The 21,078-nt window shown below is 42.4% G+C and overlaps 1 protein-coding gene across 2 annotated transcripts in view; it reads left to right on the top strand.

Moving 5' to 3' along the window:
* The window catches only part of ASH1L (ASH1 like histone lysine methyltransferase), a 65,632-nt gene that overhangs the window by 27,876 nt on the left and 16,678 nt on the right, over positions 1-21,078 (top strand). For both annotated transcript variants that reach the window (XM_064475363.1, XM_064475364.1), the window contains exons 4-12: positions 1,472-1,573; positions 4,957-5,698; positions 6,819-6,998; positions 13,819-13,913; positions 16,615-16,688; positions 18,249-18,294; positions 18,524-18,632; positions 19,042-19,248; positions 20,229-20,375. In XM_064475363.1, coding sequence (XP_064331433.1) covers positions 1,472-1,573; positions 4,957-5,698; positions 6,819-6,998; positions 13,819-13,913; positions 16,615-16,688; positions 18,249-18,294; positions 18,524-18,632; positions 19,042-19,248; positions 20,229-20,375 — 1,702 coding nt within the window. The remainder of the gene's footprint in view (positions 1-1,471; positions 1,574-4,956; positions 5,699-6,818; positions 6,999-13,818; positions 13,914-16,614; positions 16,689-18,248; positions 18,295-18,523; positions 18,633-19,041; positions 19,249-20,228; positions 20,376-21,078) is intronic.

The following is a 21,078-nucleotide window of genomic DNA, read 5'->3' on the forward strand; positions in this document are numbered from 1 at the left end:
CATGTTTTGCAAGTGCCTAAAATCCAATAATGCATTACGCTTGTTTGTGTGTAGATAACAATCTCTCTCATTTGTTTAGACCCCGGGGTTTTACAGATCTGCCAGGGCTGACCACAGCAGAATTTTACTTTTGTGACAGGACCTTAAAAAGGAAAAGTTAACATAGCAAGAGAAAAATCTAAAGAAGTGCTTAAGAAATTTTTTTCTAGCTTTTCAGCTTTCTGCAGTTTATAGTGTCTTACCTGAAGCAGTTCTGCCTGGGGAGTGGAAGAGAAATGCTTCTACAAAGCAAGTTGGATTGAAAATCGGCCCGCCAGGCACCGAAGGTTGTGATCAGCAACACGCAGCCCAGCTGGAGGCCAGTCCCTCGCAGTGACCCCAGGGATCAGTGTGGGCTTCGATACTATTTAACCTCTTCGCTAATGACCTGGATGATGGGACAGAGCGCGCCCTCAGCAAGTTTGCAGATGGTACGGCTGAGAGGAGTGGTAGATACGCCAGATGATGGTGCCGCTGTTCAGAGGGGCTGTCACTGGCTGGCGGAACAGGCTGGAGAGACTCTTATGAGGAACAGTGTCTTGGGATGCGTTAGGAAGAGTGTTGCCAGCAGCTCAAGGTGGTGATTATTCCCCTCTACCCAGCCCTGGTGAGGCCTCATCTGGAGCGCTGCGGCCAGCTCCAGGCTGCCCAGTACGAGAAACACATGGACACGCTGCAGTGAGTCCAGTGAAAAGCCACAAAGATGACTAAGGGATTGGAGCATCTGTCATACGGAGAGAGGCTGCGAGAGCTGGGATTGTTCAGCCTGGAGAGGAGAATGCACTGGGGAGATCTTACCAATGCGTACCCGTGCCTGATGGGAGAGAGTAAAGAAGGAGGAGGCACGCTGTTCCCAGTGGTGCCCAGTGACGGGACACGAGGCAGCGGGCACACGCTGAAGTACAGGAGATTCTGTTCGTACATAAGAAAAAGTATCTGACTGGAAGGGTGATTGAACTCTGGGTTGTGGAGTCTCCATCGTTGGAGATGTTGAAAACCCAACTGAACATGGTGGCCCTGAGCAACCTGCTCTAGTTGACCCTGGTCTGAGCGGAGTGGTTGGTCTAGGTGATCTGCAGAAGTCCTTTCCAAACTCAACTGTTCTGTGAAAATCAAAGAATGAAGCTATGGGGTTCATTTGAAAGTAGGAATATGGTGGGGTTGTGGGTATTTTTTTAATGTGAAAGCTAATACTCTGATGATATTAAGCAGCTTGTTTACTGTCCTTATGCCATTAGCCCATGAAAAATTCTTTCCTGACGGTCCATTTCTGTCCTCCTCCACCTCTGTGCATCATAGCAAGCAAGTGTTCCTAAAGCTAGAAAAGAGCCATCTTAGGTTGAATATTTAGCATCTACAGTGTGTTGTGTTGGCACTGCCAGAGTGAAATGATGTTTTTTTGTGCTTTTCTCTTCCCTGATCTGCTTTTCAGGCACCTTGCCAACACAGGACAAACCTTCCCAGAGGCAGTCAGAGAGCACAAATTGCAGCCCTTCCAGAAAGAGATCAACATCTGAGAGCACATCTTCTACAGGCAAGTAGTATTTGGTGGCCTTGTTTTTGGGAACACTGCTGTACTAAGGCCTATGCTACTACTGGCAGCTGAGACAGCATTGCTATGAGAACTTCAACAGCAGCAATATGATCATGGAGATACTGAGTTTTTCCACTTATATTTTAGGATACAAGTGCTGCAAATTGAGTTGTAGAACAGGGAAACAAGCAGGTGCTTAGAGAAGCAGCAGCATACCTATGGCAGAATGGACTGGGTTCCTCAGCAGGTTAACTTAGTCTTCATGAAGCTCAAAGCTTTAATGTTAGCAAGACCTGTGGCACTACAGTTAATGAATGAATTAGATGAACAGATTCATTCCTCCACAAGGAAAAAGCCTGACTTCTGTGCTGTTCTGAAGGCAGACGGTTTTCTGCCCGTGGGTAGTAACTGTTAGGATCAAGGTGGGGTGTTCTGTTGTGTTTTCTTCATAGCATGTGAGAACCCTGCTGAGGTGACAGAGGATGACAAGCAGCTGATCCCAGTCATCACTAATGATACAGTTCTCAATGACCCTAGGCAGGTGAAAAATGGTAGTAGGAGAGAGATGGAAGCACTGAAAGCCATGGGAACTCCGGTAGCGTTCTTATCAGCTCTATCAAATGAGGACCAAATCTCAGATGCACAAAAGCATCATGGAGTTGAGCAAATGTACACTAACAGGCTGTTGAGGGAGCCGGCTTTCTCAGCCGTGGAGTGCCATACTGTGCAGGTTGCTGCTTGAGGAATTCCGTCTTTGTTTGCTTCGCGAGGAAGGGAAGGGTATTTCAGATGTGTTTTGAGCTTTCTTTTGTAAGGAGGTCAGACTCATGCAGGCACGCTGCGTGAATGCATGCTTGTTGCTATCTGTCACATTTTCACACCTACAAAACTGTCAAATCCCTTGACCAAATTGTCAGAGGGAAGATCTGAAAGTGTTCATTTCCTGTATATTACCTGCAAGTCGTCAGCCATGCGGTAAAAACAGACCCTGTTTGCAGTCCCTCTGAGGAAAACGTGATGTGAGCTTAAACCACAACAGCTCTGATTGGACACAAAAAAAACCCGTAACGTTGACCGATTTTGTGAGAAGCCCAGTTCTAGAAAGAACTCCCGCTAACAGAATTCAGACGTTCTTATGCACCAAAGTTGTTGCAGATTTGTAGTAAACATCCTCAGGATTGGTACTTACAGAACTAGTTACGATTTCCGTATAGGAAGAATGTGCCAAAATGTGCTATTTCCTTCTCCATTTAAACTGATATTTGCAACAGATGCTTTATGCAGCATATGCTAAAGAAAGTCATCTGCGGCGAAGAAGCGTCCTCGCTTTTTCCTCTCCGTTTCATTGACTGTCTTTTACTTTCTCATTTTAAAGGGGCAACTGCAATTGGTGGAAGTGTGTGCATAGGAAGGTGTTAAAAGTTCAGGCGTATTTTGTGCAGGAGCGCGTAAGAATGAAATGAATCACAAGTTTATCAACTTCAAAGTTGTTGAACTGATGATGCAGCTGAAAAGAGCAGTCTTTGTTATATTTTCTGTAGATCTGGAATGCATGTGGGTTGTCAGTGCGTTTGTCAGAGAGCTGCTTTGTTACCGAGCGCTGCGAGTGTGCCCGACCAGGGCTGCAGCTGTTTTGGGGCTCATAGCCTTCAGTTGTCCCATCCTTTTGGATCAGTTTCCAAACAGATAGACTAGTTCAAGGACATCTATTAGACTTTGTGTCCAAATGCGTTGTGTTGTAGTTTGGTTATCACTGGATGGTGCAGCTGTTTACAGAGCTCACTGTGCTAAACAGATGGTGTTTCTGTGAGGAACCCTCAGCTCCATCCCAATGTGTATTTAGAGACCGTAAGAAAACAAAGGGTAATTTATCTTTATTATTTCATCTAAAATTGAAAGCTGAACGTGTAAATCCTTCCAGTTCTTTCAGAGTTGGCCGGGTCGCTAGGTTTTCCAAGTGACTACAGTTAGGCTTACAGCAGTGACCTGACAAGTACGTTTCTCTGTTCCTTTTTCACCCCGTAGGAAGAACATTGCTCACAGGAGAATTTTTACAGCTTGTTATGCTGATCCTTCCCCCTTTAAATTTTGCACTCTCTGAAGCATGTTTTCATTTGCACTTGAAAATTCATGACTTTGGAATCTTAATGCAGAATACTTTTCTCCAGAGTACCACACTTATGCTAGAAAATATTTATTTTAAACTGTTTGTCCTTTATCTTTGTCAGCTAATGCATAATCTCCCTCCTGTCAAATGACAGAAACCCTTACATAAAAACATTTTGTTGACTTCCCCTTAACAGTTATCCTTACACTAGTACAGGGTCTTCAGTCTACAGCCTAGGACCCACTAGTTTAAGTAGATCTAATCTAAGTAATTGGCCGCAATTACAGTAACATTTTGCAAATGCTAGTGTGCAATTGTGATATATTTATGAGAGGACAGTATCTGTTTTATTCCAGAGAGAACAGGGTTTCTTCTGATTAAATGTTATCACTAAGAAGCAGCAGGGCAGCTTTGGGAAGCTCTTAGTTTGGAACAAATCCCTTTTTTAATACAGCATAATCTATATGGTTGACCTGGAAATTCTCTTTTTCAAATACCAGCTCTAAAGCATGTAACATTTTGTTTAAAAAGTGAGATGTAACTTTACTTCCTGTGTAAATTAGCCTTTCTCTTTTGTCCAGATATTTTGATTTACCTTTATCCAAGCCTGTTCTTTATTGCAATCAGTTCTGACATCATTATGTTTGTCTTTTTGATAAAGAAATTGCAAGAGCAATGAAAAAGTTGTTTCAGTACTTCCAAACTATGAAAAAGAAAAAATTAATTTAAAAACATTTTAGATGTTGCTCAATTTTTTATCAGTATTTTATTTTTAGTGTTGAAGAGAAAGACACTTGAGAAGAGTTCTGGACTGTACGTACATAGGGAATGCCCTCGTTGTTCTTTGCTGCTAGAAGTGGGGGGCTGCCTGTGAATAAAAGGAAAATAATTGTATGCTAAAACTGATGACATAAAATGCAAACTTTCTACTCTACTTGCGTTGCCGGGGCCCTTTCCCATTAGAGCTTCTGTTACAGAAATTGGTGTCTTGTCATTGAAGCTCCGGGCAGTTGTGGGACACAAAAGGCTGGAAGTGGTTGAGTCTCCATCCCTGGAGGTATTTAAGAGAAGGGTAGACGTGGTGCTTGAGGGTATGGTTTAGCGGTGGGCTTGGCAGTGATAGGTTAGCGGTTGGACTCGGCGATCTTAAGGGTCTTTTCCAACCTTAACGATTCTATGGTTCTATGATTCAATCTCTCCAAGTATTGTATTTTAATTCCAACCTTATTTGATTATATCTCAAGTCTGTTTCAGTATATGTATGTTTGTGTTGCAGTGATTGGAGTACCTGCCCGGGGAGCAAGGCTGGCAACTGCTGTTGATGATTCAGTGGATAGCTTGCTGCAGCGCATGGCACAGCATGAAGGCCAGGCTACTCTGGACAAAACCTTAGAAGCAGTCATTGCAAATGTGTCTGTTCCGCCATCAGCTAGTCCTGCTCGAAACCACAACAGGGAGAGAGGTCTGGGGAAACAGGACAGCCTCATAGCCCCTGCAATTCCCAGCAGCTCCTGCAGCGATAGTATCTCGCTTCTGTCAGACAGACTCCCAAACAGCTATTCCCCACATCATCTCAAGAGGAGTGTGGTTGAAGCCATGCAGCGACAAGCTAGGAAAATGTGCAATTATAACAAGATCTTGGCAACAAAAAAAAATCTTGACCATGTCAATAAAATTCTGAAAGCCAAAAAGCTGCAAAGGCAGTCACGGACAGGGAATAATTTTGTGAAGCGCAGGCCAGGTAGGCCCCGGAAATACCCGATGCAGGCTGTCGTTTCAATGCAGGCTTTCCAGGCGGCTCGGCTGGTCAGCCAGGAGTTAGATAAAAGAGAAGAAAGCAGCAGTCCCTTACACCTGGGACCTGATACCATCACAGATGTGATTGAAGCTGTAGTGCAAAGTGTGAACCTGAATACAGATCACCGAAAAGGCTGGAAGAGAAAGAGGTGGCTTGCAGAGGAACAGGCCAGGAAGCGACAAAAGCCTTTACCAGAAGATGAACAGGAGAGCAATAAGAGGTAATTCCCCTACAATTTTGTACCCTCAGTCTAGTCATTGTTGATTTTGTAACATTTCAATCCATGAAAGAATCCTACTCAAGGAGCTCTGCTTGCTACCTTTATTTTTATTGAGGGGTTCAGTTAAGAGGGAACCAATATGTCAGTTTTAAGTATGCTGAGGGTTTTCCTGAGTTACTGAAGACACCCCAAAATGGGATGGAATCTCAGGTAGTCTAAAACTGCTGGTTTCGTGCTTGTGTCTCAAGTGAAGCAAGTTTTATGATGTCTTGGTGAAGAATACTTTTAATGAGTTAGTAACAGGTGAGATATCAGAGCAAAGATTGTTCCTCCCTCATGCGCGGGATAAGAACTGTAAGAGCCACATGCACCATGGGAGTCCGGAAGAGAGCGACTCATGCATTACAGACAAATTTGTAGAAGCAACACAGAATGTCAGGTGAGATCAGTTGGTGTACAGCAAATAAAGAGTAAAACCAAAGTAGCAAGGAGTTAAGCTGCGCACTTGTGCAATCACTGGTTAGTAAAGGACACACCAGAAATCTGACTCTGATCTAATCTCCACATGCTCATCCCCAAAGTCACCAATACAAACAGATTAAACTCTTCTTGAAGTCTTCCTTTGTGTGTTTTCAGAATAGTTCTGAAAAATAAACGTCCGTTCGTGTTTCAGAAGTGAATACTGTAATACAGGCATTTAGGTTCACAGAATGTTGCTGGAACCACATGTTCAGAGGGAGTGTTGTGTGGCGCTCCTGAAGGCTAAGAAAAGGTTTACCACATACTATTTTTAGAGTACAAAAGCAGATAGCATAAGCCCCTTCTGAATTACTCAGCTGAGGCTCCAGTGATAACCATTAGCAGAACAAACATTCTTTTTGTAATAATAATAACATTACTGGAAAAAGATCGTACATTTCTTAGGATTATGCTTAACCACCACTTGATCATGATCATTGAATTGCAGGGTTTTTAAATAGCTGAGGCATCTCGTAATTCAGAAACATGGACTTTTTTTCTGCTGACCAGATTTTAGGGAGGAATAATGAAATATGGCAAGATAACCTTTATGGTAAGAAATACGATAAGATAATCTCTAATCTTTTTTTTTTTCTTCCAGTTTTACTGAGGCAGTAGCTGAACCTCCCAGTCCACATGATGCCCTTGGGAAACCGCATGAACCTGAAAACACTGAGCAGCCTTTGCCTTCTCTAGCCCAGCGTGAGAAAAAAGCACCTCGACCCCCAAAGAAGAAGTACCAGAAGGCCGGGCTCTACTCTGATGTGTACAAAACAACAGAGTAAGTAATACCCATGAAAAGCTGCTGTCTGATATTCCAGTGGGAACTGTCTCCTTTCAACTAGAGCCATAAAGAGCTGCTGCTAATAAGTAGCTGAAATAAAACCATCAACTTAATTCAAGCCTGTGAAAAATTACATGCATGATAATTATCAGAATCTGACCAAGTGAAGATTTAAAATGTAACCCCAGTCAGAAAGCAGCTTCCACCAGTCTGAAAGTGTTTCTGAGTATCGACCTTGAAGAAGGTAGGAGAGCTTCATTTGACAGTCTTAACAGTCCCGGCAGTAAAAGTGCTGGGAGAGCTGTAGGTGTTCAGGAGCGGAGTACAGTGCCGACACAGAAGTGGCAACTCGCTTCCTGTTGTTACTGACTGAATGATGATGACTGGTCATCTTTTGTGTGCAAGAATTTCAGATATGCGCCCCGTTCCTCTCACAGCTAAGCAAGGTTCATCTCTTTCACTTTCTATGAGATGTTTAGAGGAAAAATCCAGCATTCCTTTTTTTTTTCTTTTCACTGGTTGGCTCAAAACCTCGTGTACATTAGCAAGTGGACATCTCCCCGCTTCTGCTTCCATTTGTAGTTACATACGTTTTCTACAAGTGTTTGAACAAATGCGTTGAAGTCAAGAATTTGTATTTCTCTTGTATGATCTGACAGAGTCAAAAGAGAGAAAACTGGGCACCTTCTCATTATGTTGTAGATTTAAAAATGTTACGGAGACCACTGGAAGACTGCTGGTGTAGTTTATCAGCTGCTCCTGGGGTCTTCTCTTTCTACAGTAGAGTGAAGGCATCAGTGACTGTAAGGAAGAAGCAAAGATACAGGTCTGATCAAAGTGGGACTGCTTATGTTTCTAGTAGCTTGAAAGCAGATTTTCAGCATTTGGGTGTTCCGTTACTGGTGTACACAATCATGGAACGTTCAAGTACTCTGTCAAAAGTTAGGTCTGTTGCCTTAGGAAGGGACCTGAGAGGGGTCTTCTCTTTTTCTTTATTATAAAACGTTGGTTACATTGCCAGACCCAGTCAGCCAAGGGTGGACTTTCATTTCATAGCCAGTAAGCAAACGTAATTTGAAAAATTGTATGAATACAGAAAGTGAAAGTCAAGGTTTGTAGGTGTTGTGGAGGATGATGGAATCAAGGTCACCGCCCTGGAGAAGGCCATGACAAAGCTGAGCTCTACTCACAACCCTCTATCCCCATCACATTTTGTGTTGCAGTTCCCTGGAAGTTCAAAGAGTTCTGCTTTGGCCTGAGTTCTTCCCTTTCACTGATGTTTGTGATGAGCTGCTTAAGAACACTGAGGAAACTTTACCCTACCAAGGAAGCAAATGCTGCCTATGCAGTCTGAACTGCCTCTCTGCACGGTTCTTTGATCACTGATACTGAAACAAGGCATGGGAATGCATAGCTGGGCAAGGACAGAACGGGCGCCCTCTCACTTTGGGTGTCTTGTCTTACAGCAAGGTGCAGCCTGAAGGGCTGATCCCTCCATTCCTTCGTGCTGGTACTGGGTCTCTTCTTTACTAAACTGGTTCAACAAACTACATCAGCAGAATAGTCACTTTTTTATAATCAAATTTTCTGCTGATCTAACTTGCTGTTCCAGTTCTGCTGCACAGTCAGACATATGTCAGTGCAAGAGGAGAGCAGAAGTTCATGTTGTTAGCCTTATTATTTATATAACTTCCTGCTGTATGAGTATGAAAACATCTTGGATGAGAACAAAAATGCAACTCTGTAATCGAACGGCACCCTCTAGTGATGGTACAGTTAAGCGTTACCGCTGTCTCCGTTAAAACAGTCCCTGCGTTCTCTGTTGATGAGTGTGGTACTCACCATTGTTTCTGTATTTCTGTTTGCAGTGTTCGGTTGCAGGCAGTGCCTTAAAAGCCATTTTCCTACTCTATTGGCTCTTTCTTAAATACTTCCTAAATGTCATTAGAACTTAGGAAGTAGGGAAAGTTTTCCTGAGGTCTGCTGTTACAGCTAACAGCCTCACCTAGATCAGTCCCATCTGACTGCTGAACAACAGCACGGAAGATGTTTGTCATGTTATTGCCAGTTTTAGTCTCCTGTTAAAAGAGAAAAATCTGCATTATTTCCCTGCAGCCACTTGAATTGTACAGTTTGCCTCAACAGGATTTCACTCCAACTCACCTTGATCTAGAAACTTTATTAAAATGGAGTGAAGAAAGCTCAGACTTTGATTCCTTGCAAATGAGCTAAGAATGAAGGGAATGATTTTTGGAGTTAGTCTCAGTTCTACCTCAATTTCCAAATGTAACTGTGTAGACAGCGTTAGCTGATGTGACACTAACCTCCATGAGTTCTCCCGAATCCTCAGCTCCCACTGGAAGAATTACACAGATCTGCTGCTGAAGAGAAGTTTACTGTGCGGTTGCACGGGACTGCAGCTTTGAGAGCAAAGGAACATTTTGTACAGGAGTCATTACCTGTTTGCCCAGCGGTGGCTTTCCTAGAGGAATGCCAGGTCTAGTTCACCAAAGAAATGGAATAATAATTAGTAAAGTATTAATTAATAAAAATGTTTTATAGCATTTAGGAATATATAATATTTTATAATATATTATTTTTATCAGTAATAAAAAATATGAGTCCTCATTGCAAAAGTATAATCTGTAGAATTTGCTGTGATCAGCACTGAACTGTATCTCGCCCGTCGTTACGTATCCATAGCTGGTCAAAGGCTGTGGTTGCACGGACAGCGTAGCTCAGTGCAGGCCTGTTGCTCTTCTGGGATATGGTGTTTCCACATGATGGGCGCGTTGCTCCTACAGTGCCTTCATTTTGCTGATGTTAGAGTTTGTAGAGCTGTGGGGTGACTCAGAGCAGGTAATTGAACATTTTGGAAGGAAACATATTGAAAAATCAGCCAGCTGAATTAAAAGGATGACCTAAGGTTGTAAGTTCAGCAGCTGCTTTAAGTTGGCATAAACTCACATTGCACTAAAAGAATCACTTTTACTCTCTCCTCACCTTTGTGGCTTATTCTTCTCCTTGTGCTGTCCCTTCCTCTGTCCCATCATGATGACCAGAGCAACTGAACCAGGCTGGGATAGCGATTCGGATGAAATCCAGCCTTCCACAGTAGGTTTCCTGGTGCAGTTAACCTTGCAGTCAGAGCAACAGTTAGGCCAGCAGAAGGTGGGGACCGTCAAAGCTGGCTTATACTGACTTAAAATGTTTGTCAAACTATATTCTCAGAAAGAAAATTGGGCTCCATGCCTCAAAACTGCAGTTGTTCATTCCACAGAGAGCTAATCCCAGCCAACATGGCTGGAGCGTAGGGAGAAGACACTAGAAGCTGGAGGAGGGGAACAGAAAGGGAAGACCAAATCAGAAAGCAAGGAAGGAGAGGGGTGGAGAGAAATGGAGGTACAGGAAAGAAGGCTGTGGTTCTGGTCTTTGTTCCATTCCTAATTTGCCTGAGACTTTAGACTGACATTCTGAGACTAAGCCTGGCATTCAGCCTTTGCAGAATGGTACAAAATGTTCTCATCTTCAGCAAAAAAAATCAATTTGCCATCGCTGTTATGGGGACCTTGCAAAGAGAGGCTAGGTTAGTCTATTGTTGGTAAGTGGAGGTTTACAAAATTGGTATTTTAGATTTCTCCCCACAGAGACTGAACCAAACAACTTTAGGCAGTGGATTATAGAGAGGGGAAGCATTTCTTATCTAGCCAGGCTTGTGTTTCAGTGTGTCACGCGATCAGAAATATACTCTTGCAGCTTACTGTTGAAAGCATGCTAACCTGAAACATTAGAAGGCGACATTTCTCTGTGATTATTGGTGAGGTCTCACCCTATTCTAACTGGTTTGCTTGAAAAGGGTCAGGAGCGATCCTGGCTTTCTGGAGAGATCTTTTGCTGTTCAGCTGCAACAGGCAATATACCGGCTTGTTGAGGGAGCCATCTTAAAGAGCATGGTATGAAAATGAGCAGGTGCTTGTCCTTGATAGCAGCGCAGAATCGGCTGATCCTAGGAGACCGTGAGGACAGTCGGTTTAGTCGTGGGGACTCCTGCGACCTGCACCATCTGTAGTGAGGTGTATCTAGCTAGTAAGTATTCCAGCTTCGTTTAAAAATTACATGAACAGAATGTGATCCAAGCAGTAGCAAAGGAAACCTGTTGTTAATCCCACAGCCCAAGGTGAGGCAAGTCGGACAGAGCGGGCAGTGGTACCCAGCATCGGCCAAGAGTCCAGATTGCCAGACCAGGCTGTGGTGACGAGGCAGGCCAAGGTTACGTGGGGAAGTCAGTCTGCAGGTCAGCATCAGGTCTAGTGACGGTAACCGGGGTCAGACACAGCCCACGATTGCCAGGCAGGCCCAGGGTCAAGCCAGGAAGCCAGCGCGTGGCTCAGCCGCCAGATCCACAGCTCCCATGGCTGTGGCTGAGCTGGAGATGGGAGCACCCACAAGGTCATCCAGGCAGGGACTGAATGCCCAGGGCTGCGTGTCAATGGATCTGTGGCGGCCGTGGGCAGGGGGTGTGGGTGGAAAGCCCCCATGAGGCTGGTCAGGATCAGAAAGGCATGTGGTGGCACCCAAGGCCATGACACCGAATTTAAGCTTCTGCGTGGCTGTCAGCATACCTCGGTGAAGTGAAGGGGAGGGGTCTTCTCGTAAAGATAAAGGGTAGCCGAACACAAAACCGGAACCTTTGTTGCCTGCCCAGACACCCCAGCCGAAAATAGCTCATTATCTTCCTAGTGGGAATATGTGGGCCTGTTAATACAGGCCTTTGCTTGATAGTGTAGAGAGGCTTTTTTTGCATGGTATTTATATTTATAAAACTCCACATGTTGTTTATGCTTGATTATTTCAGTATATTCTCTTTTTCATTAATAATTATGCTTTATTTTGACATCTCAGCCTTCCCCTCTGAAGTCCCTGAAGTATTGATGGCCTTTGTTCAGCTTACTGATTTACCATAACAATTTTTTACGTGCCTCTAGCAATACCTTTTCGCTGTGTTTGGAAGGAGAAGCGTGTAGGTGCTTTCCCCAGCGTTCTTTGTGACTAGGTCTAAGACGGGTGTGTCTGAAGTGCCTGAAGAAATTCATGTTATATTTTGTGGGTTTAGGTAATTGCCTTCTGCATTTCCTTTTCACACTGGTTTCTTTCTGGCTGTTGGTTCACCATAATTTATTTTTCCATTGGCTTCCTTTACTGAATACGTGGGCATTAAAGGGTGCACATTTGGCTTGAATTAGGTCACCTTTCTATTGAATGTTTTTCCTTTGGTTTAAGGATTTGCTTACATCTTGGAAATGGAGGTTCACACTTTGCCTTTTCAAAATACCTTTCCTTTTCCTCTTGATAAGAACTTGCTTTCCAGGTCTTGTTAGTTACTTTATGGCCTTTCTTTGCAAGTCTTAGTGATTCAGTGCAGCCCAACTTGGAAGGATAGAGACATGTGTTAGGGTTTGGGGGGGGGCTTATGGGCTTTTGGATTATGCTTTTGGTTGGTTGGTTGTTTCCTTAAATCCTCTCTAGAATTTCTTTTTTGCCTGGTGAGCAAAGGAGTTCTCTGTTTGCCAAAGCAAATGAAATTAATTCCTGCTATCAGTAAACAAAGGGTCACGTTATTTAAAAACCATAACCTTTATTATTTCAGTGTTACTGATTTTTAATGAGGATAGCTATGTGTCCACCTAAGTACATTAAGTGCAAGCGTATCATAATAACTAGAGCCTTGCCATATAACTCTATTAAAAGGAGAGCTTAATGAAGAGTATATACAGCATTTAGCTCAACAGAGCCCTTGTTTCAGCAGTGTGCCTTAGCTTTTTTTTTCACTAAAATTTAGTAACTTGTTATACTTCTGAAGTAAGTACCAGAAATCCAGAAGGTGTTAGAAGAGTATGTGAATCACAAGTTACTGCGATCCATCAGTTCTGTTTCTGACCTTCAGTAATTATTTTCAGTTGTTGATATCTGCATCTCAACATTTGTTTCAGTGTGCATTTTCCATTGACTGGTTAAACAAGATCACATTTCTATTGAGTTGGCTTTCAGCTGTACAGTCAGTTATTAAAATAAACCCTTAAAAAATGTCAGTAAACTTTAATATGCTTAAATATCATTTTAATCTTTGGTATATTTAACACTCAGAAGTCTCTTCTGAATGTTGCAGGACTCTGCAGTACTGGTTATAACCACATCAGTTTTTTCTTTCCATACTTTGTCAAGAGCCAGAAGAAGATGCTTATAAAAGACAGGTTACTGACTAGGTGGATTGACATCTGCCTGACCCAACCAACCGTTCTTCTTTCATGTTCCTATTTTTCCCTTCTCCAAAGGGCGGGTCTTGTTGCGCTTTTTTTTAACACCGATTTCTGTTCCTTCCCTGCTTGTCTTGATGAACAGCCTTCTAAAGGAGTAGCACGTGAATGAGTTGCTCTTTGCAAGTTAGGAGAGCAGGCGCTGCATGTGTCTAACATGTCAAATACCTAAGCAAACAACATCAGATATGATTTGCTGATCTTCTTTTATTATTGTAATCTAAGTTATTACTTATATATCCCGTACTAGGAATTTGAAGTTGATGGTGTCCCGTTAGGTGTTGCCTGAATAGTAGTTACAGAGAAAAATCAAATCATGAGTTTTGAAATGAATGTGCTGAGTGTATTTCGCACTGGGAGTCAAAGTGTTCTGGCTGTTTCCGTTATTATTCTCTTGCCCGATGTTCTAGATATTCGGGCCTTAATTAAAACAGAAAACTTGGTTTTTACAAATGGCAAGTGTACCTTATTCTGAATTTTTTTTTTGTCACCGTTTTCCACAGTCCAAAGAGCCGCCTCATACAATTAAAGAAAGAGAAGCTCGAGTACACTCCTGGAGAGCATGAGCATGGATTGTTTCCAGCCCCTATTCACGTTGGTGGGTACTCCATGTGTGTTTTAGCTGTTGGGAAACAAGTATCACACTTAGATGACATGGAAGTAGTCTGTACGGGCTTCCCAGTCTCTCTGCTTCTCTCCCGCTTTTCTTTTTTTATTTTGTTGCCTTGCCAGGTTACTCACGTCTTTCATCATATGAACTTTGGCAAAGGTCGCACTCATCTGCCTGCATTCTTCAGTGCAAAAGTATTACTTGAGAGAGGCTTTTGGCGTTGGTTTTTTTTTTTGCTATGTGAGCTTTGTTCTCATTTTTTGTTTACCATAATAAAATACCAGTCTAGTTTAAAACGTGCTTTAACTGCCCTAATACTTTTGCTTAAATGCTGTACAGTAGTCTCCTTTTCAAACTCATATGACAGTAGAAGAGCCAGAGCCAATGATGACCACTGATAAATCTCAAAAACTAAGTGTGCAGTAATGAATTTCCCCATGCACTTAATGATGTCTGTCTTTAAGCATGGGTAAAAGTGACAAAGAATGAAAAACTTAGCTATTACATAAGGTTTTATTTCAGCCCCATTTTGAGGTCTCAGAACAGAAATGAGGTTTAGGGCTTCTCTTCTGCCTTCTGCAGAAGGAAGCCATAACCTAAGGCTAGCGTGAGCACTTAGGACTCATGGAGTTCCGGGATGCTGTTCACCAGTCCAGTCCACTGGACTGGGCTGCCTGGAGGGCACGGCCACACACACCCAGACTAACATCTTTGCAGCTCACGTCATTTCCCAGGACAAACCAAGATTGGTTTATTTTTCAGGTGATTCTTTGAGCTATTAAAATGCTGCGATTTCTTACTTCAAGTACTGTCATGCAAAATGAGTTCGGGAAATTCCACGTTGTTCAGCAGGCGTGTTTGTCCCATCGACTGCAAATGTTTAATTGGTTTGTCTGCTTTAACTGAACGTTTTTGCTCCATACACAGCTTTGTCTTTTGCAGAGGGGTAACAGCAGGCAAAGAATTTGACAGATCTGTGTCAATCAGTAACCGCAAAACAGGTTTCAGAACTGAAGGTGTTAATTTAAATTCTCAGAAACTTGACCTTTCTCAATTCCTTTTTGAATTGGGCCATATAACTCCGCTGCGTGACCGAACCATCTGTCGGGACGCTCAGGTTCAGTTTGCAGTGCCACGATCGTGTTCTCTTTTCTCTTCTCGAGGCCCTGACCCCACGTTTGTTTGTGCTGGCAGACGCAGACAAGCTCCTGCGCTGAAGATAAAGCCGCTTCGATTACTCTGTATCAGGTAGCTGGAGAGTGGTTTAACTGCAGAGCAGAGTTACGAGGTTTAGGGCTCTGCCAGATGCCTGCACGAGTGCCCACTTGACAAGGGCTGTAAGGACCTTCCACGCACACCAGGCACGGTGCCAGGGCACCTGAAAGAGCCTTTTGTTTTGCCTGCTGAGGTCATAGAAATGAAAGCAAGTTCCCGGCAGATTTAGCTCTTTCCTGGAACTTGCTGTGGATGAATAAAGCATTGAAAATGAAAAGTAATTTAGGAGTAAATTGTAAGGAAAACATTACAATTTTTATTTTCCAGTGGGGAGGGTATGCATGTGAATTTACATGACACCACAGACTATTGCTGGAGGAACATTAAAGGCACTTATTAACATTGAGAAAAGCTGGGAACATGAGGCATGGGACTGACACCGCATCCCTGGTCACTCCTCTGGCTGCAATTTTGTGACACAGTATTCCAACAAAATGATAAGAGAACGTTTTAATCTCAGCTAGAACTAACTTAGCGCTTGTGTCAGACCTCAGGTCTTGTGTTACCAAAGTATGTACTGGGTCAGTTTCCTTCTTTTGGGAAGAGGTTAGGGGTGACAGTAAATTTTAGAAGAGGAATTAAATCTACAGCGAAAGTAGTAACTCCTGTCTGAAATGAATTTCAGTTATTGCTAAAAATACAGATCATCTGAAGTCTTTCTGAAACATTTAGGAGTGTGTTTGCCAAGTCTGAATTTGTTCTTAAGTCTCCTGGTAAAGGTCATAGGAAGAGGCTTGGATACTATTTTGAAAACTAATTTGGTTTCTTTGAGTACAATATTGTTATTTACCATCTCGCATGAATCGTGCACGGAGGTTTTTTTAACACATATTTGTTCTGTGTGCGGAATCGTTGCATTCACGTGTACGCAGAAAAGCTCACCGTCAGCTTTGAGATTCCCGCGCAGAAGTTACTAGCGTTTGCTCTCAGGCACAGAGTTGTATCCAGCTTTGTCCATTATTTGCTGTTGTCCCTTCAGTAGCTCGTGTTCAGTGACACCCCCCCAGGGGAACACCCCAGGGTTCCTGGCACTGCTTTTAAGCCTTTAACCGTGGCTCTTGGAGTTCGGAGGCATCTGTAACGTTCGCTCGTGCAAGCAGAAGACAGCTCCCCTCCGCCACCTGCCTCACCAGGCACCGCGTACCTACAACAGCAGCTTCCTTGCTGTCGATAAAGGTTTAAACCTGACTCCGACAACAGAGTAGAATGCAAAAGAGAGCGCGGTGGCGGGCTCTTCCCTGTGCTTGCCCCTAACAAACACGATGTTCTGGGAGGATTCTGTTCTTCTGCCTTTTTGACTTTCAGACATCGAGAGGCCCTGCCAGAATTTGGCGGTGTGCCTAGGAGCAGCCCTTTTTCCTCTTGGGGATATGTGAATATGAGTGTGTGCGACTTACAAACCTTTTTGTTTCAGGAAAGTATCTCAGACAAAAGAGAATTGACTTCCAGCTGCCTTACGACATCCTCTGGCAGTGGAAACACAATCAGGTACAAGATAAAAAGTTACTGGTTGCCAAGATTATGATCCGAAGTCTTAGAACGAAAATAGCAGGATTCTTACATGAAAGCTGTGTTTATATATCCTGTATATTGATGAAGATTCTTCTTGTTGCGACTGTATGAGGAGAAAAAAAGGATTTGCATATGTATTTAATGTTAATAATTTCCATTCTTTCTTGCAAAATAGCAATCCTATGGGTATCTGCTGAAAAAAGTCATTAATTTTTCTGCAGACTTTTATTTTGGTAGTGTGCCTGCTTTCTGCAATGATCTTGTTTTAGACACGCCTCAGGAGAATTCAGATGTACTGCCAACAGCACTGAGAAATTTCAGGCCTTATTTTTCTTGGATTAATCCCAGCAGAGTGGAATTTATTTTTCACTTGCAAGCTGACATTTTCATACTGAGGAAAGAAGAGAAACTGTTTAGCAGTCGCATTCTTTTTAAAGAGCTTTAAATATGTGCAAACCTAAAAATAGGAATATTTTTCTCCCTGAGAAGTTTCCACCAAGTGATTTAACACAGGATTTAAGGCTGGAGGGTAAATCTGTCCCCAGCTCTGCTGCAAGAAAGCACTCTCAGACATGTAACTTAAGCATGTAGATGAGCAAGAGAAATTCCCAGGTGGTTGTGGCTCCAGCTACTCCTTGTAATGCCACCAAAATCTAATCTTAGAGTAATGGTCGTTGCTGACATTTCAGTCGAGGGCACCTTCTTGCCATGTGTTGAAGATCACTTACATCTGCCTCTCATCTATTCAATATCACATAAATAATAAATGTGTGATCTCTTTCCTTGACATTTTCCGTGCCTACCTAGAATATCGAAACCCTTACAGAGTAGTTTTGTTTGTACAACGGTTGTGTCGTTTGTACAGTGCCTGTCTGCCATACAAGCTGCTGAGGGAACCTGGGACGCAGTAAATGTGTGTGAAACATGCAATCATCTGAAATTTTTCCTTAAAGCTTGTTTGAAAGGATGGAATATATATGAAGTTGTGAAATGTGATCTAAGGTTCCCCTTTCCCTCCAGTCATCTCCATCTGCAGAGGAAGCTTCTCTAATTAGAAGATGAATATGCATTTCTCTTGGCTCCTACCTCTAGTCACAGTTTTGATAAGCACCTTAAATTATTTGGGTTTTTTTTACTTTTTTAAGTGTTGGCACACGGTAATGCCACCAAAGATGCTTTCTCCAAAGTAGATTTAAATAATTATTATTCTTAGTATTGAAAAGAAGGGCATTGTTCAGAATAGTCTGTCCTTATGATATCTGTTATCCGTATTGCTCTGGTCAGATAGTATGGGAAGAATAAAGAATATGTTAGAAGAACTGCTCAGCTAACTACTTAAGCCTAAGTTCTACATATTCAGGTACTTTCTTAGACCTATCTGCTAATGTAGCCTGGGCCTAAAGAAGAGACTGCAGCTGTATTTTCTAGTAATGATTACAAAACTGTTACGTATGTACAGAACATGATTTCCCTGTTTCTTCTGAATAACAGATGCACTTATGCAAGGTATTAAAATTGTCTTTCTCTTCCTTTTAGTTGTATAAAAAGCCAGATGTCCCACTTTATAAAAAAATCCGTTCTAGTAAGTAAAGTCTTATTACTAAAACATGTCAACTGTGGAATTTTCACGTGACACCCCTCCTTTCTGTCATGCGTTTCATCCTACCAAAGACGCTTCCACCTTCTTTTTTTGCTTTATGTAAATGGAATGAAAATGTTGTAGAGAAATAGTTCTATTTTTTCACCTGGAAAGAATTCTTTTCCCTGTTTGGGTTTGGGGTTTTGGTTTTGGTTTTTTTTTTCCTCTCCAGATGTCTACGTGGATGTCAAGCCTCTTTCTGGCTATGAGGCCACTACCTGCAATTGTAAGAAACCAGATGATGACAACGGAAAGGGCTGTGTGGAGGACTGTCTCAACAGGTTAGAAATAGGTTGGCTGTGATAAGAGAATTGCAATAAATGTATTATTTCACACGAACTAATAATACCTTAAGAAAAGATTTGTGCTAGAGGCAACCACCATAATAAAAGTATTGTTACAGAGCATACAGGGTAACTTTCTGCTGCACGTATGCTCCCCTGCCTCTTTCTTCAGAGGAGGATCCCATGAAAAGCTCTGTTTTGCTCTTTGAATAGCAGTGAGAGCCAGGCTGTGAGTCTTTGTGCAAATTATACCTTGGAAACAAGAAGCATTGTCGTTCTTTAATAACTTTTGTTTAACAGAAGAATTTTTTTTCTCGGCTCCCCCTCCCCTCCCCCCCCCATGATAGATCTAAGATCTAAAAGTATTCTATTCACCTTCCTTTAACCTCTTTGGTTTTTTTTTTAGGATGATCTTTGCGGAGTGTTCACCAAACACCTGCCCTTGTGGTGAACAGTGTTGTAATCAGCGGATACAGAGGCACGAATGGGTGCAGTGCCTGGAAAGGTTCCGGGCTGAAGAGAAAGGATGGGGTATTCGTACCAAAGAACCCCTGAAAGCAGGACAGTTTATCATTGAATATCTGGGAGAAGTTGTTAGTGAACAGGAATTCAGGTAGAAATATTTATTTGCTGCTTTAGCGTGGAAGGCGCAATGAATGACCGTAGCATCTATTGTCATTGCTGGGAAATCCTTAGGCAGAAACAAAGGGGAGAGTAAGGGGGAAAAAGAATGCTTTTCTGGTCACAGTCACCAGAAGGAAGGCTTAGAATTCAGCTTTTTTGATCAACCAAGTTTTTCTCGGTCAAATAGAGAGGAACGATGAGCGGTTGGAATGCTGCATCTGCCATATCTGCTCTGTAAATGCCAAGTGCCACGAGCGAATGTGAACTTGGTATCATTACGAGTACTGTGCGGGATTTGAACTGTGCCAGATAGAATTGGGGGGCAGAAGGGAGCAGGAAGGGAGATGAGCTTTGCAGGTAGGTATGAAGAAAAAGAACAAGTGGGAGCATTAATAACCAAGGGAAGAAAGAAACTAGTCTGGTTAACTACATAGCATCATGGGATAATTGAGATTGGAGGGCCATACTTACTGCTCTTAGAGCTCCATCAGAAGACAAACGCAGTCTTCTCATACAATTGCCAACACAACCGACTCTTGCTACTGTCGCTGTCTTGCTGAAAGGAGGTATGTGTCCTGTCCCAGATAACGAAAGGGAGAGGGTGATTGTTCTACACATGCATACATATACACTCCAAAGAATGGATACTTGCATTTTCTCTTCCATACGCAGGTTATCAACATGAAATGTATACAGATAATCTGCAGAACCCAAAAGGGAGCATTCCAGAAGAGCAAATTTCTAAATTCTAACCCAAGCTCTGTCAGTGGCCTTGACTTATAAAAATAGGTATAATAACGGTTTCCCTCCATCTCTAGGTGTGCAGTTCTATAAAATACAAAAGATTATAATTGCTTTTTCTTCAAAACACTCTCTCAGAATTATCGAATGCACTTTTACTATGTTACTCCCTGTTTGCTTTGCAGCAACAAGCAGAATCACAAATAACTTTCCTGTGTTGCTTCCTAGGAACCGGATGATTGAACAGTACCATAATCACAGTGATCATTACTGCCTGAATTTAGACAGTGGAATGGTGATAGATAGTTATCGTATGGGCAATGAGGCTCGTTTTATCAACCACAGCTGTAATCCTAACTGTGAGATGCAGAAATGGTAAGAAAAATATATTCTGTTTACTGGAAGCGTGGTATACCAGTGACTGAGATATAGATAACCAGATCATCTGAGAGAATCTGATCTAAAAATAGGAAGGGGAATCCAGCTGAACAGTGTAAATAATATTTACTGTCATGCTTGCATTGTACCAGGGAAGTAATGTAATGTTTTCAAGTGTTGGATGTTTCGGAGACAGGATCTAAGTTCTCTGGCAAGGCAAATCCAACATTGCTGTTTGTCATACTGTAAACCTGCTACAGCTTCTGAAGCCTAGGTAATGCCATCAAATAATCTATGTGTATATATTCTTTCCTTCTGGCAATTCAAATATTTTTTTCAAGCAGGCAAACAGGGAAGTAGCCTGATTTCAGCACACCCTGCGTCATATCAGTACTATGTTACCATAAGAAATCCAGTGTCAGGCTAGTAGGAAGGACTTCTGAGAAATCTGTAGTGACTAACTTGGGAGTGAAATAGCAAATGATCGTAATAGGAATCAGCTGTGGTGGCAGAACAGCAGAGTAGCTTGTGGTTCTCAGATAATTCTAGTGGATTTAAACAATAGCAATCAAGTTTTAAATATGAAAATCCCCCACAAAAAATAAGTAAAAGAATTGGAGAGGCAATTAATTGTAGTGCATTTTGTGACATGAGGTACGGTGTTCACTGTAAGCTTTTGATCCAGGGTGAGGGCCTGAAT

The sequence above is a fragment of the Phalacrocorax carbo genome, chromosome 28 (genome assembly GCF_963921805.1).
Source record: "Phalacrocorax carbo chromosome 28, bPhaCar2.1, whole genome shotgun sequence".
Classification (NCBI taxonomy): Eukaryota; Metazoa; Chordata; class Aves; order Suliformes; family Phalacrocoracidae; genus Phalacrocorax; species Phalacrocorax carbo.